The 23,582-nt window shown below is 45.5% G+C and overlaps 1 protein-coding gene across 1 annotated transcript in view; it reads left to right on the top strand.

Annotated features, from left to right (window-relative positions):
* The first annotated feature begins 1,268 nt into the window (after positions 1-1,268).
* The window catches only part of PTPN12 (protein tyrosine phosphatase non-receptor type 12), a 64,604-nt gene continuing 42,290 nt past the window's right edge, over positions 1,269-23,582 (top strand). The window contains exon 1 of the mRNA XM_072361562.1: positions 1,269-1,594. Within this exon, the coding sequence (XP_072217663.1) occupies positions 1,496-1,594 (99 nt within the window). The 5' untranslated portion in view covers positions 1,269-1,495. The remainder of the gene's footprint in view (positions 1,595-23,582) is intronic.

The raw sequence follows: 23,582 nt of genomic DNA, 5'->3' as shown, positions 1-23,582 counted from the left end.
ACAGTTCCCTGGCCTGGCTCATGGCACAGCCCCACACGGACCACAGCACCGAGCTTCAGCATTACAAATCATTTTGCCGTGCTGAAGTGTGTTGCAGCATTAGTTGTATACGCAATCAGGGCACAAACACGACGTTTCAAAGAGGCTGACTTTCTTATGAAGAACTGACATACACTGTACACACGGTGGAAAACACGCAGCAGCTTTATTCTTAGAACACAGTAAGTCACACTTCCCAAAGAACTAACTTTAAAATCTCCCTGCTGGAGAGCATAAAACTGACTCTCATTTTTCCTTTGTGCTTTTATTGAAGTCCGCTACAAAGCAGAAGCAGCATTTTAAACGCGTTGTAATTCACCCTCAATAAACTTCCCCACGTAAAAGCCCGGCAGCGGTAGCAGCGGTAGCACCAGCAGCATCAGCAGCGCTCTCCCCTCCTGCCGGCTCTCGGACGCCGCCAGAACGCGCGATGCTCCTCGCGGCAGCCGTCCGTGCCCCCGTGCCGCGCTGCGGTCGCTCCCCGCCGCCCTCATCCCCGCCCCGCCCCTCGCTGACCCCTCCCGCCGCCCCGTGCGCTCCGTCCCCACGTGCGGGCCGCTTTTGTTAAATGAGCGCATCGGCGGGAGGCAGCGCTCGGAGCGGCCCGGAGCAGTTGGGAGCAGCTGGGAGCAGCCCGCTGCCGCCGCCCGCCGCTCCGCTTTTACCACAGCGGCGCCGCCCGGCCGGCCCCAACTCGGTCGCGGCCCCAGGGCCCCTTTCCATGGCTTCGCAGTTGCCACCGGCGGGGCCTTTCTCCTCTTTCTCCTCCGTGGCGCTGGAAGGGCTGAGATCGGCTGCCGGAGCTTTTCCTCACGGCGCCGACGCGACTACGGGTCCCGGCACGCCGCGAAGAACCGCCCGGCCCGGAACGGCGGGCGCCCACCGCCGCCCCATTGTGCTCCGGCCGGAGAAAAAGCCGCTCCGCTCCGCCCGGGCTCCCAGCCCCCCTCCCCCGCCTTCCGAGTGGTCCCTTCCAGCGCCAGCGCTGCGCCCTGCGGAAGATCCCATCCGTGGGAAACGGGAGGGGCCGGCGCGGCGGGGCGAGGCGAAGAGCGGAACGAGGTTCACTCCAGGGGCTGAGTCGGCCGGTGACGAGCGTGCCGGGCAGCCAATAGGGCGAGGCGACCGTCAGAGGGAGCCAATGGGCGCGGAGGGGGCGGGGCTTTCCCCGAGCGGGGCGGGGGCAGGGAAGGCCGGGCGGGGGGCCGCTGCGCCTGCGCGGGGGGAGGAGGTGGGGACTTCGTCGTGTCCCTGTGGCGGCGGCGGCGCCTGGGGAGGGTCGGGCGGAGGCAGGCAGGATGCGGGAGGCGGCCGGGCGGCCGTGAGCGGAGGGAGCCGTGCGAGCAGGCCGCGGGGCGAGGCGGGGCCGGGCAGGCTGCGGCGGCCGAAGGGGCTCGAGGCGGAGAGCGGGCGGCCGGGGCCGGGGCTCCGCACGGCGGGGCGGCCGCGGGGCAGGATGAGCCAGGAGGAGATCCTGAGGAAATTCATTAAGCGGGTGCAGGCCATGAAGGACACGGATCACAACGGGGAGGACAACTTCGCCAGCGACTTCATGGTGAGGGGCGGCGGCGGTGCGGGGGGGAGCGGGCCGGGGGTCGGGGCCGGGGCCGTGCCGCCTGCCTCGGCCGGAGCGGCTGAGCCGGGCTGCCCGGGCGCTCTGCGGCCACGGGGTGCCCTGCGCTGCGCGGGGAGGAGCCCCCAGTTTGATCCCCGGGAGGTTCTGCCTCGCTTCCCCACCCCAGGGCTGTGGCAGAAGGCAGCGGCACCCCCCCGCCCCCCCCCCCTTCCTTCAGCAGATAAAGGGGGCGGCGAGCTCTGTGTGTGTGGGGGGTGTGTGGTGGGGGGGGGGGGGGCTCATCCTCTGCGTGCCGGGCCGCCGCGCTCCGAGTCCCCAGGGGAGCTGGCCCTGCCGCCCCTCCATCGGCCGCGGTGCCGCCCGCGGAGCTGTGCCGGGTGTTCCCGCGGGGATATCCATCCTCCTTCCCACCCCCCCGCTCCCATCCCCCACCCGCTCTGTCCCTTTCTTCCCGGCCGAGCTCGGTGTCTGCCGGCTGAAGCCATCGGGAGTCTCCCCTTTCCCGGCTCGTTCCGCCCGTTCTCTTAAAGGGCTGTTAAAGGCTCGGAGGCGATCTCCTCGGGCTCGGGCTGCCGACGACGGCGCTGACACTTCTCAGCATTGTTCAAACAATGCCAAAACGCGGCGTGACCCGTCGCGGAGGTGAAGACGAGCGCCGCGTGTGCGCATCTCCGCCTCTCTCTGTTATCCGCCGATATTCGGGGCGACCCCGCATCGCCGGCCCTCCGCAGCTGTCAGCCCCCCATCCCGTCGGGAGGGGCCGCGGATGTTGCGCAAGGCGCGGGCGGTGGGAGCGCGGGGCGGAGGGCAGCGCCGGGCGGGGGCCCGTGGGAAGCGGCTGGCGGGGCCGAGCCGGGAAGTGCGCGGCTGTGGGAAAGGGGGGGGATGGAGGGGAGGGAATGGGGGGAGCGGAGCGGCGTTGGGGCCGTGCCGCTGGGTTGAGCTTGGCGCAGAGTCGCCGCGGCGCGATGTGAGGGTTAAAACGCTTTGGCCGAGCCCCCTCGTTAAGTGAGAGTTTGAGTATAATTGCCGTTGGACGCGGCCCGACTCCTCGTGCTGTGCGCTTCGCTCTGCCTCGTTCACACGGGCTGGATTCGCTGTATGGAAGGGGCAGCGTAGGCTGCTCTGGGTGGCGGCCTTTCTGCTAGGCACTGTCTGCATTACATCTGTAATCAGCTTCTGCCATCTCTAAGCTGATCAACAGCCATGAGCCTGAGCTTCCTTGCTGCGCACAACAGTTGTGCCATCCTTTCTTCTGCGTACCGACACCTCCGTGAAGTAGATGTTGTTTCCAACACCGCGTTTATTTTGCTTTCGCTTGAATAGCCCAGCCCTAAGCTTTCCTATTGCTCGCGTGGAGAGCCAGGGGACGAGTACTGCTCAAAAGGAAACATGAGAAAAAGGAGCTCCAAAACCGGTTGTTAAGATGTTTCTGGAAAAAAGTGTATTGCCTGAAATAGCGTTAAATGCCCAAAGCAATGTCCCGAAGGCGGATTGCATCTGAAATATCTTTTGTGCTTTTTTTTCTATTTCAAACTCTTGTACTTTATTTCTGCACAATAAATTACAGGAGAACCAGGAAACCAGGATGCTGCTCCTTGGTGTGAATATTCACGTTAGTCTCAGTGTTCACCTGCATGTATCAGAGAAGATACAAGTTACCGTGCCGATGTGGATCACAGTTACTGATTATTTTCAATCAGATCATGCTCAGGTTGCGGTTGTTGTGCTGTTGGGATTTTTATTGATATATTTATTCGTTATTTTTGCAGCGCAGTGCTTGGGTGCTCATTGAAATGACTGAGGAGGAAAAAGAAGAGAGCTGAAGGCTGTAAAAGGCTTCTGTAGTGTTTCCTTTAAGATTTAGCAATGATTCTGTGGGGAGGAAGAGGAAAGCGTTATTTTCTAATGTAAGCGCAGGATGTGTTGTTGCTGCAATGCAATGGCATGTTTGTAGAAAAGGAATTGCTGTTACTCATCCGTTCATTTCCAAGTCAAAATGGAATCTAAAAATAGGAATGGAGTAGTGGTGAATGCAACTGAAGGCAGTTCTTTATGTCACATCTTTATTGCCTTTGACTGTTGACTAATCGGCTTACTGAATTATGGTTAGGACACAGTGAATGAACTAAATGTGCATGACAGGTGGGTGCCAGCGAGTTCTGGAGGAGGTGCTAAAGATGCTGGATCTGTGGTCAGGTAGGTTGGGTTTGGCTGGAGTCACCTGCTGGGTCTGGCTCAACGTTATTCAAAGTCCAAAGTGCAGATCAATACAGCTGCTATTCAGGGATGTCCCTCAGAGCGGGTTCTGCTTGAAGGGGGGAGGGCTGGCATATCTATTTGTATTTCTGCTTACAAGGTAAATTATATTGTTCGGGCGTCAATAGCAACTCTTCTACTGGTGATCAGATGGATTTAATCTTAATTGCTTTGCATTCCTAAGTAAGCAGGACTTTATTAGGAGATCTCTTGAGTGTTTTGGCTGTGTACAGTTGGGTTTAAGTGAAGCATGAGTGACAGCAATAGAGGTTTGCCAGTGTGTTTTGTCATGGGCACATGTCTGTGGCGGCTCTGGGGACAGGTGGGCCTCAGGTTATCAAGGTTAGACTTTCACTCGTGTGCTTGCAGTATGTGCAAGCTGATGCTGATTCCTGGGGAAGATGAAGAAGAGATTGCTTCCTCTTGCTGCTTTGTGTTGTATGAGTACAGCCCACTTGGCCTGGATTCTCATCTTCTGCAATGAGTATGTCTCAAACAAGGATTGAAAGTCAAACATTCATATTGAGAAAATGGTTCTTCTGGCTTCTGTCTTTTAGGAAGACTTCAATATATATCATTTTGCTGATGTTCATTTAGTAAGTCCAGAGCTGTTATATTTGTTTTTCTCATGTGAGATTCCAAACAGGAGTGTTCTGCTGCTGTCACACTGTCATTTCTCTGATGTAGGTTGCCACCGTAACTAAAATATGAGTGATGAAACTGCATTTGATTGTTTTGAGATAATGCTTTGCGAATGTTTTGCAGCATGTAACTGTTTGATAGTATTTTGTGTTGTATCCCTGACTAATCTGTTTGCACAGGACACAGTGAGTGGCTGTAAGTCTCAGCATTATGCACTGGGTGCTATGTAGGAGACCCTCACCTTTTTGGAGACAGTGGGATCGAGAAGATCCTGTCAGGGCTCAGCAGTCTCAATAACACTGGTGATATTGCTTAATGGTTTTGAAGAGAGCTACTGGGTGCCTACATCTGGTCTCAGATCTTCTTATACCTCTTGTTCAAGAGGATGCTGGTAATTAATTCATACAGATGAGCATTGCCTACCTGTCTTCTATTCAGTCCGTCAGAGCTCAGACTTCTGGGTTTGGAGATATCAAAGAACTTGTGCTGTTTTTTAAAGTACGAAAGGGATCTTGAATAAGTTGTTCATTTGAATTAAATAAAAAGAGTTTATTTAGGTGTCCCTCTTAATCTCTTTTTTTGTGTAATTTAATTTTAGATCCTGCTCCCTCATTACATCATGAAAAAAGAGGAGGTGGGATGTTATTTACTGCAGAGGAAACTGCATCACCTCAAAAATAGCTGAGACTGCCAACAGCGGAATGACAGTCCTGGCTGTTCTAAATCACTGCTCAGGACGGCTCAGATACACAGTGAAAGTCCACATACTAATGATAAGAGTGCCATTGATTTATTTTTTTTCCTAATTCTTGTGCAATCTAATATGCCATTAAAGAGAGGACAAATAATCCATTCAGCTGTAACCATAGTACTTAGGGAACGCCCGTCTTAAAAGCTTGTATGTACACTGATGTGCGTTTGTGTGAACTTCCCTGATTCAAATACCACTGATGGAGCTCTGGAGTACCTGTGAATATAATTGTTTTAGAAGATGTTTAACAAGGAAAGTTATCAGAGAGGGGTAAGAGTGATATGTCTTCAAAACACATTGTTCAATTACTTCTATGCACTCTTAAAAAACAAAGTGTGTGGATACTTCTGGATGTGATGTTTTGTAGAATTTACTTTCTGGATGAGTTTCATGCTTTAACACAGTCTGAAGCACGAGCTCTCCACCTTGTCACATACGTTATAGAATGCACAGTGGCTTTTCAAGAGTAACAGTTTATTTCTGCTATGGCTAAACTAGGAAAAACACTTAGGTAGAGTCCACTAAGTGCACTGGCCTCTGCAGTTTTAATTTATGAAAGTGTTTGCTTGTTTTTAAAGAAGACTGAGAGAAATTTTAATCAGTGTCATTACAGTTGTTAGGAAATTCATGTAAAGCGGGGGGTTTTGGGGAAGCATCAACGCTTCTGAGTGTTTGTCTTCCTGTAATTGTGACAGACAGATGTTGGCCTTGGAGAACATGCCCATAAGTATGCTGATGTGTCATACGGAACTCTGCTTTTAACGCATGTCAATAGGTCACAGACCACTGGGTCACGATGAAATAGGCTGCGAGTCTTTCGGACATCTCAGCATCAAAAATAACTGTTCTTGTTTGTCTCCCACGTGAGGCTTTGCTTGGAGCGTTTACATATTCTTGAGGCTTTATTCCCGTTAATTGTGTTTCAGTTAATGCTGTTAATTCGATCCGGGGCGTGTGGGGGGAATGGCTTGCTTCCTTGTGAGCAGTGATAAGTCATGCACACCATTCACAGAGCTCCTCTGCTGTGCAGTACTTCTGCTTGGAGCAGTATGACTGCATGTCGCTGCAGTCACCCTCAGCTTCGGGGGCTCCTGGAATTTTGGGAACTGCTCTTCTGGAAATGTTCCATGAAATACAACGTTTTGGGAATGCCACGAAACTGAAAGCTTTGTCCTCTTCTGAGTGCTTCAAAGATGCCATTCTGAGCTCTTGTGTAGGAGTGGCTGAGTACAACCACCAAGCTCCTATAGACACTGTGGGATAGAAGAGCTTACAAACTAAAATCGCTGTAGTTCTTTCGAGCAAATGAAACTAAAACAACTCAGTTGGGCGATGCTCTGGGTTTTGTCAGAGAGCTTGCATGGGAATGAGTTGTTCGTTTGGTCTCTAAAGACAGCAGCGTGTGAGTCTCCTGTTTTATGTACTGAGGGTTTGTGTACAGCGTTTGAATACTGAAGAAATGTCCAGGAGGAATACATGGTAGTCTCATCATTGCACTTTGTGGCATGCAACGTGCACCCCAAATAATTTAAATGGCATGACAGGTACTTAGCTTTTATTTGGATCTCAAGCCTACGGTGCCTTTTGTTGTATGTACATACGCACGGATACATACTTACTATCTAGGCAGATGCTGAGTGAGATGGATGTCTGAGAGCGTCATAGATCATCTGCACTACATCCTAATCTGGTGCTCTACATAGCCCCGTATGTACACATCTATATGTGTTGGTACATGTCTGTGTATTTCTGCATATGTGTGAGTGCTGTAGAAACAGTTTCTTGTTTTGAGGTGTCCACAACTTACCTTAAAACTATGATACGTTCAGGGTATTTTTTCTGTGTAGAATTGCTGCTAAACAGAAGTTAGCAGCTCTGCAGCCAAGGAAAGGTTAATCTGAATATCTGCTTGTCTAACACGTATTTGTTAATAGTGAGTGCAACAAAAGTCCCAAACTTTTAGCGTTAAACTCAAAGCCATAAATCTGTAGTAAATAGGAATTGTTTGATTTTCTTCACTGCTACTATTTAAAACTTGTGGGCTAAGGAACTCGTGGTGCTGCAGTTGTGCTGTAATACATTCGGTACGTAGGAAGCTTTGGCCCACAGAGAATAGCAGTGCATTTGTTGGTGCTGGGAGAAGCACCACGAGTACATGTGGTAGAACTGAAAGCAGAGGATAGATGACAATTTTCTTCTTGATTTTTCTGAAACTCTTCATTTAGGGAGAGGCATTAAGGGCCTGTTGTGGGACTAAGTGGAGCATAAATTGAGTAGAGCAAAAGCTCTTGGTGCTTTTGGGAAGTGCAGGATTTTCTTTAAGTGAAGCGTGGATGCTCAGTTCTAGTTCCGCTACTAGCAGGGGGATGTTGCAAAGAGGTTACGCTCCTGGTTTTCTTGCTTCATCTGATTAAAAACTTGGCAGTATAAACTCATCTCATGAGCAAACATCAGATTTGGTCAGAGTATGTTCCTGGAAGGGGAGCACTGGGGGGGTGTGGGTCCAGAACTGGGAGTCGTGGGCTGTGGCTGCACTGTTGGGTCACTGTCTCAAATCCTGCACCCTCCAGGCACGATGTGCTGCTCTGGCCCAGTGCCACTGAGACAGTACAGGAGATAATGAGAAGCTCTGCCAGGGAAGCAAGTTCCTCAAAAGGCAAGGAGGAGGAGAGGGCAGTGACGGACCATTGTGCTGAGTTGGGAGCCATTGTTTTAAAGTCTTTGAGTAATGATATCAGAATGATTGAGTCATGTGAGTTGCATAGGAAAGTTACAGCTTGTATCTCAGAGGGCCTCTTCTGGCTTCCCTTCTGCCACCAGCTTTAGCTGTCTTAGGAGTTACATTCTAAAAAAGATAATATGGAAAGAAACCCCTGAAGATACTAAATAAGAGGTATAAATGGATGACCTAGTTTGGTTGACCCAGTTTTTCTGTCTTGCTACAGATGGATATTTTCATTTCTTAGGAAGTTGATAATCGATGTGTGGGAATGCTTATAGGCAATGCTGCTGTAACAGAATTGTATTTTGAAAGAAAAGTTTGGAAGAATTGACTGAGCAGCTTAACAAACAAGTAAAAAAGAGGCAAGCTGATGTGGCTACTGACCCCAGTGAGGAAAAACAGCTATTGTAAGAGGTTGGAAGCTATGAATGATGTTCTCTCATGGACAGAGAGGACCGTGAGATCAAAAGAGCAGAAGCAAATAAAGATAAGTTTCATTCATTAGGATTTCTAGAAGGAAGCATCAGCAGTTCTGAAGGAAATTCTGCCATTATGTTCCTGACAGTTGTTTTATTTATTTTACTTCTGAACTCCCTTAATCTAGTAAAAACAATCAAATTGGCAAGCGTTATTAATGTGCCATGGGCAGCTGAATGAGTAGAGTGAAAGTAGTAAGCGCTGTATGCATTAGTTGTCTTGTTCAATTTTTAGGTCGCTATCACAGACTTCCTTACACAGTTAAGTGATCATAAGCTTATCCATGTAATTTAGATTGCCCTCTCTTTTAGAGGAAGGGCTATTCCCTACTTCTGTGTATGTTGAAGGGCAGGCCTTAGGTCTTAAACATTACTGTAATATATTAGTTTTAAGCAGGTAGTTTCAGTTATCAGTTTCAGTGTCTAAAGTGGTGGACTGGAAAGTGTCAGTCTCCTGAGGGGTAATTAACTTAGTTAAAGCCATACTGCTTTAAAGAACATATGCACCACTTTCATCTCTTATTTAGTTACAATTCTGAACTTGTAAATTTTAAACAAACTTGTCTTTCATTAACTTCCTTCTTATGCAGCCGTGTAAGTTCTAGCTGGTTTTATTTATTTTTCCAAGGTCAGTGTTCAGTGCTGTTCTCTCAAACAGTTTTCCATCTTGCTGCATTCGTGTAGTGAGTCTGTCGTATTGCCTTGTCATTCTTACTGGCTCATGAGGATGACATCTGCTTTTTGTTTTTATCTAAAAACACACAGATGTTTTGTACCCTTTGTGATCGCAGGAAGAGCAGCTTCTGCATGGATCAGTGAGATTAAGAGCAGTGCTTATTTTGGTTCTGGAGAGGTATTGACTGTCTCTCCGTTGTGCAGCAGGACTGCAACAGGAACAAGTGGCTGAAACTTCTTATTTTAGACAAAGCTAAGCAAGGAGAATCAATGTGAGGCTGAAAAATGAAGTGACATACGACTTGACATGGCCTACTCTGTGCTTTTGTTGAGGATGGGCTGTAAGCAGTGATAGCAGAGATATGCTATGTGTCTTATCTGCTGTTGGGTGAATAGTGTGGATGAGAAATCAATTTCTTCTGCTGAGCTGGAGAGCTGCAGCTGTAGGTTCTGGTCATTGCAGGTTTGGCTGCACTTGAAAGCTCAGTAGGCATGGTTCCAATCTGCTCAGCACCTCTGAGAGCTTTGGGGGGGCTTGTTGGTCTGGAATAGTGAACTTCTTCCATTGTTTGGTTGCTTTTTTTTAATAGCTGTTGTCTTTCATTTATGTTAGTCTGGCTTAATTCTTACCAGATACTTCCTCTGATGGTGCATGATAGACACAGCTGTGTAGGTTCCCATTTTGGAGGATGTTACGTGGCTTTCCTGTCCATAAGTGCTCAAGGGACTCACCAGTGTATATGATACATCGTGCTGAAGTGACTGATTGCTATGGGAGCTGTGCAGCTCCTGAGAAGCATGAGTGGTCTTCCACTCTGTCCTAAATGTTTCACTTCTCGTTGGACTGTATTTGACTTTCTAATGTATAACCCTGTGATGGAATAGTGTCTTTTCCCCAAGGCACTTGTGTCCTGGTAGCGTGTATGGCATTTGCATGTAGCATCCTACTTGTACAGATGTTCTTAGATTCGTTGCCCACTTTTTGCACAGCCTTACTGAGCAGAGCTGAATAATTAACAGAAGCAGCTCAACAAACAAACCCAAGTGATGGGCACAGGGTGCTGCACTTCGATGGGGGACATCTGGGGGTTGTAAGGTGATGACAGGCTGCTGCGTTGGGAAATTCATTAGGGTTTGCATTTCTGCAGTGCTCAGCTTCTTTTTACTGCCTTTCTGCGTGTAGAAATCAATTTTAAATCTTTTATTTTCTACTTCAGCCTTTACCTTCCTGTGTGGAAAACAGGACTGCGAGTTGTAGCTGTGCTTTCTTCATTACTGCCTCCTACCTCACATATATTCTGATCATTTTAGCAAGTAGGTAATTGTTAATTGAAATGAATACAGCTGTCCAGAAGGAGTACTCAGTGGGATCATTTAATTCAAAAGAAAGCTGGAAAATGAAAACCTATTCCGGAGGGAAGGATATATGTAGGTTAGCTTATCTGCTTCAAGAACCTGGGAATTCCTGCAGAAATGAATTCATTATAAACTGCCTCCAGGGCAGCACCCCTATTGCACAGACTGCGAAAGGAAGGAAATAATCTCTTAGATACGGTGAGCCTCCCCAGATCACGGACTGTTTTGTCATTTGCCTTTTCTCTGAGACTTCCATTTTTAGCAGTGTAACACACAAAGGTACGTTGTTGGTTGTTGCTTTTTTAATGACCAGACTAAGGTCTAGAACTAATTTTGTTTCCTGTGAGGTAGCATCAACATAACTCTGTGGTAACGGTAATGGAGAAGAATGACTGTTTTTAGGCATGTGGAAGGATCTTGTGAAGCGCTTCAGGCACTCACTGGAGTTGATTGTTCATGAAGAAATGTTCTGTTTTTTATGGACACTGTACTTTTCTGTTCCTTCCAGTTCATGAAGTGTAGGCCCAGAAGGGGAAATGTTACTTACTTGGCGCGGTGTGTTTTCCAAACTCAGTGCTCAGGGTAAGTTGTCCTTAAGCCGGATGTCAGGCCTTACAAAAGTTGCTCACAAATCTGCATTCTCAATGTTTTTATATGTTCCTTTACTAATGGAGGAAGTTTTTCAAAGGCTGTTCCATGGAATTACCATAAAATTGCCCTGCTGTTCTGGAGAAATGTTGCACCGGTTGCTTCTTAAACTGGTGCCAGATACTTTTTAAACATTTTAATTGAGATGATGAAATTTAACCTTTAAATGATCTTTTTAACTTTAATTACAGTGAAAGCGCAGCCTGCAAGTTTACTTAGAACTTCAACTTACTATTTTTCTATCTGAAAAGAACAGATAGAAACCTGAACACATCAAACTATGGCTGAGAGAAACCTACCTGTGTTGTATTTTTTACCGATTTAATGAATCTGTAGCCTGTAAATAAATGATCTGAATCAAGAGACCATCAACAGTGTCATTTATAGAATGCCATTTCCTAAAGGGAAATATTTAATGCTAAAATTGCTCACTAGTTGCAGAGGTGGCGAGTTCCACTACAGAGCGCCCTGAAAGAGAGCTGAGCTCTTGCTGTGTATACACTATTATACACTATTAAACATGATGGTACTTCTGGTGCAAAGCTGTAGCAACACATCCTCCTGGCGCAGCACTTAAAAAAAAGCACTGTGCTGTTTAAATGGGTGATTGTGTGAAAATGAAGCCAGCATCCTGTTTGTACAGTCTTATAGCATACATAATAGGCTTCCCTTCCTGTATTCATAGAAAAAATGTTCCGTGTCTGGTAAGGTAAGGCTGTGTAACCATCCAGTGAAAAATGTGTGCACATTAAAAGAAGTCTTGGTGATTATTGTGCTTTTAGCTATTAGAGGTGAAGAGAACTTCCAGAGGTGAAATGTACATCAAGCCAGGATGTGCTTGGGATTGAGGAAAAATAGTAGGCAAGTAAAAAAGACAGTTCAGTCAGGGATATAACGTAGTGATGAACTGGCACATTTCAGAGGTACTGATGGTACTTTGGAGTTAAATAGGAACATGGATTTAGTCTGGTAGGAGGATCTTTTAGGGCATGTCAGGATCCACTGGAACTAGTTTGAGAGAGCAGATGCAGAAGCGAGATCCTCCTGTTCTCCCATTTCATTGCTGAGTCCTTTAGGTGTTGAGGGGTCAGTGAAGTAGTCACTGCTTAAAAAATCTCCCTAACTTGGTCCTGAAGTGGTGAGTTCACTGGATATTGCTCACTGTGTGTATTTTCCAGCTGCTGTTCCTTGCAGGCTGTTCCAAGAGGAGCGACAGTCACAGAATAGACAATATTTACTTTAGAGGTCTCTGATTTTATTTTTTTTCCTTTCCCTGTTAACATAACAGATTCCTGCTAGTGTGGTTCTGGAATTTAATGTTGACAGGCAGCAACTGAAAACATGAAACTCTCTCTTCATAGGAATTCATCTCGCTGCTTTTATATGCTTGTACTGAAGATTTGTTTGGAGAGATCACAACTCTTCACTTCCTGTGTTAGGTCAGCTTAATGTGTATACAAGTGTCACACTGAGTGGAAAGTATATCAAACCTTTAAACTTGTGAACTGGGCCTGAGAATGCTTCCAGAAGGAGCTGTGGGGTGGGGGAGCTTCAGTGTGAGATGTGTATGTTCAAGTATGTGTCCTGCAGAAATCTCCCCCAGCACTTTGCAAGCTAGAAGAAACGCATGTGCCTGTGGGCTTCCTCCTGCACTCGTCTGTTGCTGTCTCTTGATGTCCTGAAGTTGTTGGATCTGTCTTCTGAGCACTGCGTAAACACTGCAGCCTTTAGGAATTCTCCATTTGTCAGCTAGTAGTTGAATTATCCCCCTCGAGTGTGTTGTTTTCCACTGGGCTTAGTACTTGTTTCAGATCTTATGCAAATTGCAACATGTGTATTTGATTGAGCACATATCAACAGCGATCCGTCTTGGATGTTTTATTTCCAGTCTGCTTCTGAATGCTTCTTTTTTTCCTTCCCTTTTACTACTATTCTCCTTAGCACTGCATTTCTGGAATGGTTTCCTTGTTTTTAAACCATCAGCTTTTACTACTTTGGGAATGCTGATGCCATTGCATGCTGAGTGGAAGGAGGGAGTGGGAAATCACGTGAGCAGAGTGCCCGTCCTCATCTTTATATTTCCATAGTTGGGAAACTTTAGAGCAAGCATTAGGTTTATACAAGTTATTATGGATCCAATGAACTGAAGGCAGGTGACTGTAGCGTAGTTTGGTACTTTTTAAGCCTTCCTTGATTGGCACTGGAAGTAGTCCTGGTAAGAATCATGCGGGCTGCGCCTTACAAATTGCCACATTCATTTTGCTAGGATTAATGTTCCAGGATAAGTACTGGGCCTGTTAATATTGCTTACGAATCTGTCTCTGCAAGTAGAGTAAATGCAGTCTCAAACCATAGAACTATAGAATGGTTTGGGTTGGAAGGGACCTTCGAGATGATGTAGTTCCAACCCCTTGCTATAAGGAGGGACACCTCCCTCTAGACCAGGTTGCTCAAAGCCCCATCCAGCCTGGCTTTGAATGCTTCCCCTTGATGCTTGCTTATTACGAAGGTTCCTGGATATCAAAGACCTACTTTGAGGACCTTGGAATATGTTAAGTCCCAACAACTGCAAGGACGCAGTTAATACGGAGAGAACAGCAGTGCAGTTTGCACTGGGATCATGATGCATCTTCTGGAACATAGTGTTTTCTTGGCCATACTTGGCCTTTCCCTCATGAGAGTCCGTTCCCTATAATGTATGCCAGAGGAGACACCTGCGTCCTGATGAGACAGTGTGGTACTTCAGTGCTCCTATGAATGGATTCTCCTTGGCTGTAGAGTGTGTGTCTGTAGTTTGCATTTTAAAGTCAGAAGGCAGTAATGCTGCATGTCTCATCCTATTACTTGTCATGCCCTTGCTGTCTCTTAAGGACAAATGTGTATTCCTGTCTGGACTCATTAGCATTTATAGCCATTCTTGTTGCTCACTGGAATACTGATGCGCAGTGCTAGAAACGGGATGAGGGGAAGAAGCCTTCGAGGGGAGGCATCACACAAGGATTAAAGGTGCCAAAGCTTTAGGAAAATTCCTACAAGTGAAACTAAAGCAGACGTTGCTGTGAGGCTCAGTTTAACTGACTGTTGGAATGAAATTGAGGTGTATTAAAACTATTGATTTTGTTTGGAATGCTGCCACATCTATTGAGGGAAAGGAAGACTGAGAAACTGGATGTGTGTCCTACTTGGTTAAAATAGTATCTTCTAATGAGTGTTGGAAAGGAACATGTCTCTCCCGGTGCAAACTGCATGCAGTTTCTGGCCTATTTCCTTGCTAGAAGTGTTGGAGTAGGCAGTGAGATCTTCAGGACTTCAGAAGTTTATTTTTTGCTGACTAAAGACATACCTGTTTCCACGCTGAAAAGTAAATAATGTTTGTGGACGTGAATAGCAGTACAACCCATTCCACTGAAGCTATTCAGTGCTGTGCCTTGCTTTCCCAGTTCTTTCTTAATATAACTTGAAAATCCAAACTCACTCGCTTCTACTATTTCCTACCTTACTCTAATATTTCAGACTCTCTTACCTAGTTCTTCCCAAGTGTTGCTTTGATAGTTCTGTTCTGAGGAAGTAACTTCATAATGCAACTTTCCTCTCCTGCTGTGTTTCATCTGCTTATTTTGTCACTCTGAAGAGCCATGACCAGTGGTTTCCAACCTGCTTTTCCATTACATTAAAGTGTAGTTAAGTGTCCATTCTCTAATTCGAAAGCTGTAAGCTTGGTAAGATGCTATAAACTATAACCGTTCTTGAGGGAGGTGAAAAACTGTTTTGATGGAGAAATAAGCAGTGAGAAGTTTCAGGAGGAAGGTGCTCAGAAGCAGGAGGTTCCCTGAGGGGATGACGCAGCGTTGCAGTCAGCTCGGCCAGGCAGATGCGTGCAGGTTAGCGGGCTGCGACCCCGGCATGCAATGCTGAGTGAAAGAGGCAGCGAAAATGAACGAGCTGTGCTTTTGCCAGGAATTGTCACCAGGATTTTGCCATCAAATAAGGAACAGCTCCGGTTTCTGCAGACGCTGAGCTTTGTAATGCTAATCTACCCGGTGTCTCTTCTGATTTGTTGGCAGTCGGAGTTGCTCACCAAGACACCTTGTTAATTCTGTCTTTGTCTTCTGTTTCTCCAGTACCAGAATGTGAATTTTACCTCAGCTGTAGCATAGTCTCAGAATTTACCGATGTGCCTGTAAACAGAGAAGAGACATTTAGCATTGAGCAACTTTCGTGTTCCTAGATGGGCAACTGTGGGCTGCAGCCAGTGTCAGTAACGAGTTACTGTAAAAACAGCCTTTGGTCTGACATGGGGAAGGAATTGCAATAAAGGAGATTAGTGGCTTAGGAAAAAGAAGATGAAAAAAAAGAGAACTGAAAGAAAAGTCTAGGAAAATGTTTAAATTGTCTGGGGTGACTGTGAAGTGATGGATATGAAAACAATAAATTGATTGTGTAAGGAGCTGTTGTCACTTGTGTTAACTGTTGCTTCCCAGACAGTAAAAGCAGTCAGACTGCTCTTTGTCTGCAGCTGATGGGGATGGAGCTCCATCCTAATGGCAGTTCATTGATTGCACAAGGGGGCTGGCAGTCTTGAAGAAGCTGCATGGCTCATTCCAAGCTTTAACACCTCCAGAACTGCAGAAGTAGGATATTTCTCTGTCCACATTTTAGAATCACGTTGATCATCAATAACTGTTCATCCCTGGGTTCCATGCATTAGCTCCCCTACTGTTACCAAGGAGAAGTGCGGATGAGTGCAGGTTGTGCACTTCCTGCTGTAGCCAGGGAAAACTTGGCCTAAGTCTGAACTGAGCCATAAGAATTGAACACAAAATACTCTTTTAGGTGTTATGGTTGTGATTTGCCTTTGAAATGCGAAGGCCTAGAATCTACTTTTGCTTTCTTGTATTTTTGTTAATGTCTGAAGAAACTGAAGAGTTGTATCAGATCCCATTAATCCGTTAGCATTTGTGATTCACAGGGTTTTCATAGTGTCTAAATATTTAATACGGAATTATTAATTCTGATTCACTAATTATTAAACCAGAAAGGAAATAGATGCAGGTAGAGCATAAATGAAACTTGTGGGAAATGTTGTTGGAGTTGGGGCTTGGTTGAGATGCTCTCCTTATTGCTGCTCTTGCTTTCATGGGCCACTTGTTCATTGAAATTATCAAAATAATGAACTTGGACAAAGAACGGCAAGCAGAGTATTTTTGTCATATGTATGTGCACAAGGGAAGAAAAGCCTGAAATTATTTCCTTACTGAGCACAGTTGAGTGGTTTCCTTGGATTCTCAGCCTATAAGCCAAGTGGTAAAACTGCGAAAGACTTGCTCAGGCAAATGTGAGTTGGTGGGAGATGCAGTTCCTTAAAAACAAAGCACAGCTGTTTTATGGAAGAATAAACAGCTGAAGTGATCTGAAGGCTGTCCTGATGACAGCCACGATACCTGGGACAAAGCAGTAACATGCAGGAGATGGTATAAAACTGCCAGGAAAGCACAGTGTCACATAGTGCAGCAGTTCCTGCACTGATGCATCTTCACAGCCCATCCTTACCTTGCTTATAAATGCTTTACTCTTTTACTGCTGTCTTTTTGTTTTATTTCATAAATACATTTGTTTCATAGTCTTCCTTATCTCCGTCATGAGAACTACCAGGTTTCTTGTGCTTGCTGTCAGTGTTTTCATTGGTTCCTTAAAAGTGGAGGTCTTATGCCGTCCCAGCTGTGTTCACGTATGTTACAGAATCTCAGCTTGACTTACCTTCAGGCCTTAATCAACCTTGCTTGCCTCTGCTTTTGTACTGAACCTGCTTCCCCTATGGCCTGTCAGTGCCTTGTCAGTTCACAGAGTTGAAGATTCCTTTTTATATTGGCGTTCTTCTAGGCTCACATACAGTCCATATGAGTACCTAGGATTAGTGCAAACTCATAGAAGCTCTCATTCACCTGTCTCTTCCTGCAGCAGGTACATGTGTCTGAACTTTGACTTCTGTTCTCGACTTCTGTTCTTTCCTTCTGTAAGTGTGGTGTTTCTGCCTATTACAGAGAATTTCACACTGTGCAATAAGCATTTAATCTATTGTTTCTGAGCCTAAGCATTTAGACCTGGCTTCATTTGGGTTTAGATAAGTACTTGTCTTCTTTCTTTCTTTCTTTTTTTGGTCCAAAAGTGTTTTGTGTGCTGGTTTAACTTTCATGAACTGAAGTTTTTGGTGTTTGGTTGTTTGTTTTTTTTTTTGCCAACTTAGGAGTTAAGAAGCAGAAGTGTCTTTGTCTTTCAGCCTTTTTATCACCAATTCCGAGTGCCGTAATATCTGTTGATATGTGCTGTATGTTTCCTCCATCGTGTTCTCTGGAGCAGCGTGTGATCTTCAGACTTTCCTCATAATCCTAGGCGTTGGAAGGGACCATTGGAGACATTTAGTCCAGCTCTAGTCTCAGCAGGATCCTGAGATAGATCACACAGGAAAATGTCCAGGTGGGTTTTGAATATCTCCATGGAAGAGGATTCCACAAGCCTTTCTGATCAGTGTGTTTCAGTGCTCTGACATCCTTACAGCTAAGAAGTTTTTCATTACGTTTGTATGGATCTTACTGTGTTGCAGATTTTGCCTGTTGCATCTTGTTCTATTACTGCACATCACTGAGAAGAGCCTATCCTCATCCACTTGCATCCTGCCCTTTAGCTATTTATAAGCACCAATGAGATCTATCCCTACCCATAGCCTTCTCTTCTCCAGGCTGAACAGCCCCAGGTCTCAGCCTCGCCAGGACAGGGTGGAGGGGGAGGATCACCTCCCTTGACCTGATGACCATGCTCTTTCACATGCATCCCAGGACAACAGAACCCTTGCAGAATTGCTCTTTGAAACTACTTAGTGCAGTACCTCAGCACACATAGCTGTGTCAGGGAAAAGATACGTTCTTTGGAAAGTAATGATTTTGAGTCTGTCTCAATGGTTTTGAGACCTAGGTTATGCAGCAAGGAGCTCTGCAGAGACAATTCTCAGTAATTCTCAGTAAGTGGTTCCATTTCAGTGTGTACGATTTCAATAATCCAATTGAGTTGATAGAACAAAACTGGTTTGTAGGAGTAAGTGCTTATTTGGCTGAACCTTGCAACCAGGTCTGTGTTAGTGTTCTGTGTCTGACAGCCACAAATATTACTTTTGCTGCTGCTGCTTCTGTGGGGGCACAGGTCACCGTAGGGGATGCTTCATAAGGATTTTCTCCTTAACAGTTGAGCTGATGAGCAGGAATTGTAGGTTGCCTTCTTTCCGTTGGCTTCCAGTGTTTCCTCTGCCCAAGAGGACACTGACATCTAGTGGATGGGTTCCATATGCACGATGCAAGCCAACTGCTGTTCTGTGGCTCTCTCTATTCTGTTAGGCTCTTGCCTAAATTGTGCTTTGTTCAGATCTTTAGGATTTTTCTCAAAGGGGAATTAAAAACAAAAAACAAACAAACAAAAAACAACGAGAAAGCAACCTGGCCAATGTCAAGTAACTTCTTCTGGGGCTTGAGATTTAGGGGTTGTACTGTTAAACCAGTTGTTGCTTGTTGGGAGCTTTTGGTTCGGTCCTGTTGAGTGCATGTAGGTGTTTGTAATGCAGTGATTTTAGATACTGTGTTCCTCAGTCATCCTCCCAGTCTATGAAGAGCAGCTGTTACCTGCACTGCCAGGAGAGGCAGATGGGACAGTTTTTTCACCAATGAGACAAAGAATCCCTCTGAGCTGCCTTCAGGTCTGGCCCTCTCCTTTGGATGAAGCTCAAAGCCTAATGACACGCAGTAGTAGTTCTCTGCTGCTTGTCACATGCATCTGGTGGCTTAGCTGGGAACTGAGTGGCAGGACAAGTTTTAGCAGAAGCACAGTTTCTCTTGAAATGTTCCTAAGCAGAAGAGTGAGCATTTAGAAAGCTTTCATTTTAGTGTTAATATTGCTTAAAGATAAAAACAGAAACTTCGGGTAATGAGATCCAACTTTAACGAAGGAAATAAACGCTGCTTGAAAATGAATAGTTTAATGGCCAGGTGTGATACCTTGTGCTGCTATTGAGCCATTGTCTGTGAGCAGGTGGCCCTTCTGCTGTGGGTTATTGTTTCATCTCTGGAGGTTTAAGTCATTCTGCACAAGCACTTGTTAAGCAATAACTTACTGTTGGGAGGCTTGTTTACCCTCCAGCCATTTTCTGAATGAGGTTAAAAGGAGGCAGTTCCAAGGCATTTAGAGTCAAAAAACTTGTCAGAAAAAAAACAAAGACTGGCAGTGCTTAAAAATGGGGGTGTTGGGCTGAAATGCTTGGTGGCAGTATTTAAAAATGAAAATACTGCTTCCTCTTCCTGAGTAAACATGACATGGTGATGAGTGCTAAGGTTGTTTCATTAATCGCTTACATTCTTTGCTTACAGCAGTAGCTTGTTGATCGCTGCATGTCCCGTGTCTGGTTTCTTGCTGTGGCAGCTAGAAGCAGTTACTAACTGTCACTCAGCTCACTTGGCTCATAGTCACGCCGGCCACCATCACCGTTAGTTTCTCACATGCTGCTTTTATCAGTAGTTTCAAACCTTATTGTCTCAATAGCCCACTTCATTGCTTCTTGTATTGTTTTCATCTGCTTTATTGATTGCTTTCTAGCTTTGTCATCAAAAAGTCTATTAGCATCATCTGCTATTAGTGATGTCATTCATGAAGCTGTGTGACAGGGCTAACGCAGAGCTGTGTGTGTTGTGGTTTTGTGATTATTTTGTTGTTGTTGTTAAGAAACTGCTGGTGAAATCCTTTCCATCAAATGATTTGTTTGGGTTTTTTTCCCAGTGTTTCTCATCATAAAAACAGGCTAAAAAGCCCCTGGTCTCGCCTGGATTCTTATGAAAATTCACACGCTCTCTTTGCAGTTGGCACTGAGTCAAATACTTTGGAGCTCAGATGAGAACAGCTTCCTTTCCCAAGAAAGGAAATGGGCTCTTCTTGCTATGTCACTTACTCCAGAGTTGAGAACTGCAGATAAGAATCTTGAGGTTAGATCTGAAAGTATCCCTGTACGTTTCTGAAATTCCTGGAAGTAAACCTGTCATCCTGAACCTGGCTGTGTTAAATAAAGTGGTTTGTATCCCAGATAGAGGCTTTGGCTGTTGTTTACCAAACAGGTGGTCTTGTTCTACCTTCTGGATCGTAAACACGCAGCTCAGGAAAGCAATAACAATTGAGGTTTACTTGAAAAACACGATCAACACCTTGACTGACAGGGCACTTGCCTGAGCTGGGTTCATTTTACTTGTTGCCTTGAGTAGCTTTATGTTTTTTGAAACTTGGTTCTGTAGAAGGGCAGTGTTTGACAAAGGAGTGGTGTAAGAGGCCGCCTGCAGGGTTTGGGCATGGGGGGAGGCTTTGTAGAACTCTTTGCAATTGGGTGTATGCCTCACATGGGGTCTGCAACACAGAAGAATGTCTGAGATATCCTATTAATTATATCATAGTAAAGGCAACCTGCAAATTCTTTAACGTTGAACTTGCATTTATACACATAGGGCAATATAATATAAAATCATTGACTCATAATGCAGTTGTTTCTCTGCTTGAGGTTGCTGCTCTGCCTTCATCTGAGTAGTTTCTTAATGGCTTTCTGCTCTGAGAATGGCGTTGGCTCCTAAATACCCTGTTCTTTCTGCATAGCGTGGTGGAAAAGTGAGCTTTTTCAAGCAGATAGGGGTGTATTTCTTAACCAGAAATGGGCAGGTGCAACAGATACCCACAACTAGGATGCAAAGTTTCTTTGCCTATCGATAAGTGCTGTGGTGGTGATTAGCTGCAGCTATTGTGGTTGAAGTCTTAGTACAAGTTTGTATCTTTAATGAAACTACTTCTTTCTGGCTCTTAAAGTGCTATTGAACTCCGTCATAAAAGGCCTCTTTATAACTAGCGCATTCCTTGGCTTCCAAACACAGCCTTGAAGAAGGGGTGAAAATAGTTCTAAGCGTGTTTTCTGCAGTCAATAGAAATGTATTTTCTATTTGATACCTTTATTTCCCCCTCCATCTCCTCTCTTCCTTTTTTTTTTTGCTTTCCATGTCAACTGTAAACTCAAGTAAACTCAGCTGTAATATATATGTTACTGCATGGATGTGCTGATGTTGGAATGGTGGTTCTGTGCTTAAGTCTGGGAACGTTATTGAGTTTGGGGTTGTTTTTTTGGGGGGTGAAAGGGAGGGAAACAGTTCTTAAAACCTTGTGGCTGCTATACTTGCCAATTACAAACTAACCTAACTAGTGAAGGTATCCTTATCTTGCCTGCTGAGTAATACGGGTTCTAAAGAACTTCCAAAAGACTCAGCAGATGGTGTATTTTTGTATAAGTTCAAGCCTGTTTCTGGGAAAAAGAGAAATTAATTGTTAGACTTCTGGTGAGAGAGGAAGCCAATGCCCTTTTATTGCTCACATATCTGACGTCAGCATGTTTCACACTGAGCTCATGTCATCAAATAGTAATTCAGCTGTGATTGAAGTTGAGTCACAGTTACTGAAGAATGTCACATAAATAGAAGGAGTAGCAAGCTTGAGTTCCACAGATATTTCAAGAAGGTAATTTGGCCCTCAAGCTGGATTTTGGTTGCAATGCTTCTTGAGCATATACAGCTATGCTTTATACTGGAGGATTTGTTAGGCTCTAGCTTTTCAGGATCAAGTAGTTCTCAGTGAGTCTTGCTGGGCAGTGCCTGTCTCAGCTCCACTGGCAAGAAGCAGCTGATAAGAGCCATAACAGCCACAGCTGACTGTGCTGCAGGGGCAAGTGGGGACAGGATGTGATACAGCTCAGCAGTGTGGTAAAGGCAGTGTGCAGTTGGAGACTGACTCTCATGTGAACCCCGTCCAAATATTTGACTGAAGATCTTTGGAATTTGATGCCTCATTCTGCATACAGTGAAGCCAACAGCAAGGGAGTGGTAAAGGATGTTGGGAAGAGGCTTTAACAGCAAGCAATTGTTTAGCCATGTTAATTCTCCCTGAAAAAGTTCACAAACTAAAAGTTCTTCAAAGGAGGTTCAGGTGATACCTACTTAGTTCCTAAAGCTTCTAATTTGTCTGGGCTGTACTGTATCTGTATTGTCTGTTAGAGCTCCTGCTTTCAGGGTGCTTTTTGCTGTTCGGGGATGTAATGTGCGGTAAGGCAGAAACACTGAATCCAAGGAGCTGTAGAGTTGCTGCCAATGGTTACTGGCTCTGCCTCTTGTACAGCTTTGAAGCTTGGGTTCATTTCAGATGCCTGACTGAGCTGGAGTGAAACCTCCTGCCTTTGGGGTGTTCTCTGTGGAGAAATTCTGAAGTCATGCTTAGGCACTTCCTTCTGTGCTTCCATGGCTTGTTTGTGGTAATGCTGCTACTCTGGCATCTGTTTTTATTCCATCATACCCATCAGGTTTGACTTCCTCATCAAACTTTAAACGTGATGTAAGAGGTAGGTTGGACAAGTCTCTGCTTTGATTTCTGTTTCTGCTGAAGGGCACGTTCTTTAGAAGTGGTCACACAATTCACGTATGATACTGACAGTGTCAGCATCATGTTCAGAGCTGTCAGTATTAGACTTCAGAGCTCGGTCTGTGTGGGTGCTGGTCTGTGCTGTGCTGAGGGAAGAAAAAAGGGACGCTTTAAAGACAATGCTTACCTCTGCCTATAGTCAGTTTGGGGTTTAGAAATGAGCCAAACCACTCCATCTCTGGTATAGGAGTGGAAAGCACACCCCACTTCTCTGAGGCTTGCTTTGGGCCCAGCTTCTCAGCAGACCTCCTCTCTGTTGGTGCTGCAGGCTTTTTCTCTTTGCTGTTGGTGACTGAGATGAGGGCATTGTTGAAACTGCTGTATACATCTGTGTATTTATGGGTTCATCTCTGCTTAATGCCAGTGAAACCACTTGCAGTTATGTTGTATGAACAGCTGAAATCATTGGGACCATAACAAGACTGAGCTCTTGGTTCTGGATGCCATACAGCAAGATACTTGCATCATGATTCAGGGTTTTGGGTACATTCCCAGCTGACCTGTGGTTGTGCTGCTGAATCCTGCAGTGGTTCTGAGGGCTCTGTAAATGCCTGTGCTGAGTGCTCATGCAGATGACATCTTACAGAACAGCTACAATAAGCAGCCTGTCCTGCTGCCCCCCTCTAGTGTGCCTGAACCTTTTCTGTAGGAAGCTGCTGAAGGTGGGAGAGTTATTCCTCTTTGTACCCTTGCTGTGCTGTGGGACAGGGCTTCTTACTGCTAAGGAAGTATGCATGTAATGAGAACTGAGCAGTTAGCCATTTCTTTTTGCCAGTTATTTATAGGTATCTCATGATAAGACCTTATATTCCTAGCTCAGAACTGAATGCTGATTCAGCTGAAATAGACTTAAATGTCTGTCAGTTTCTTGAACAAATCAGCTGAGCTGTTGGAATGCTGACTGTA

The sequence above is a fragment of the Excalfactoria chinensis genome, chromosome 1 (assembly GCF_039878825.1).
Source record: "Excalfactoria chinensis isolate bCotChi1 chromosome 1, bCotChi1.hap2, whole genome shotgun sequence".
NCBI lineage: Eukaryota > Metazoa > Chordata > Aves > Galliformes > Phasianidae > Excalfactoria > Excalfactoria chinensis.
The sequence above is the reverse complement of the archived record's forward strand: the minus strand, read 5'-3'. Positions and strand labels throughout refer to the sequence as shown.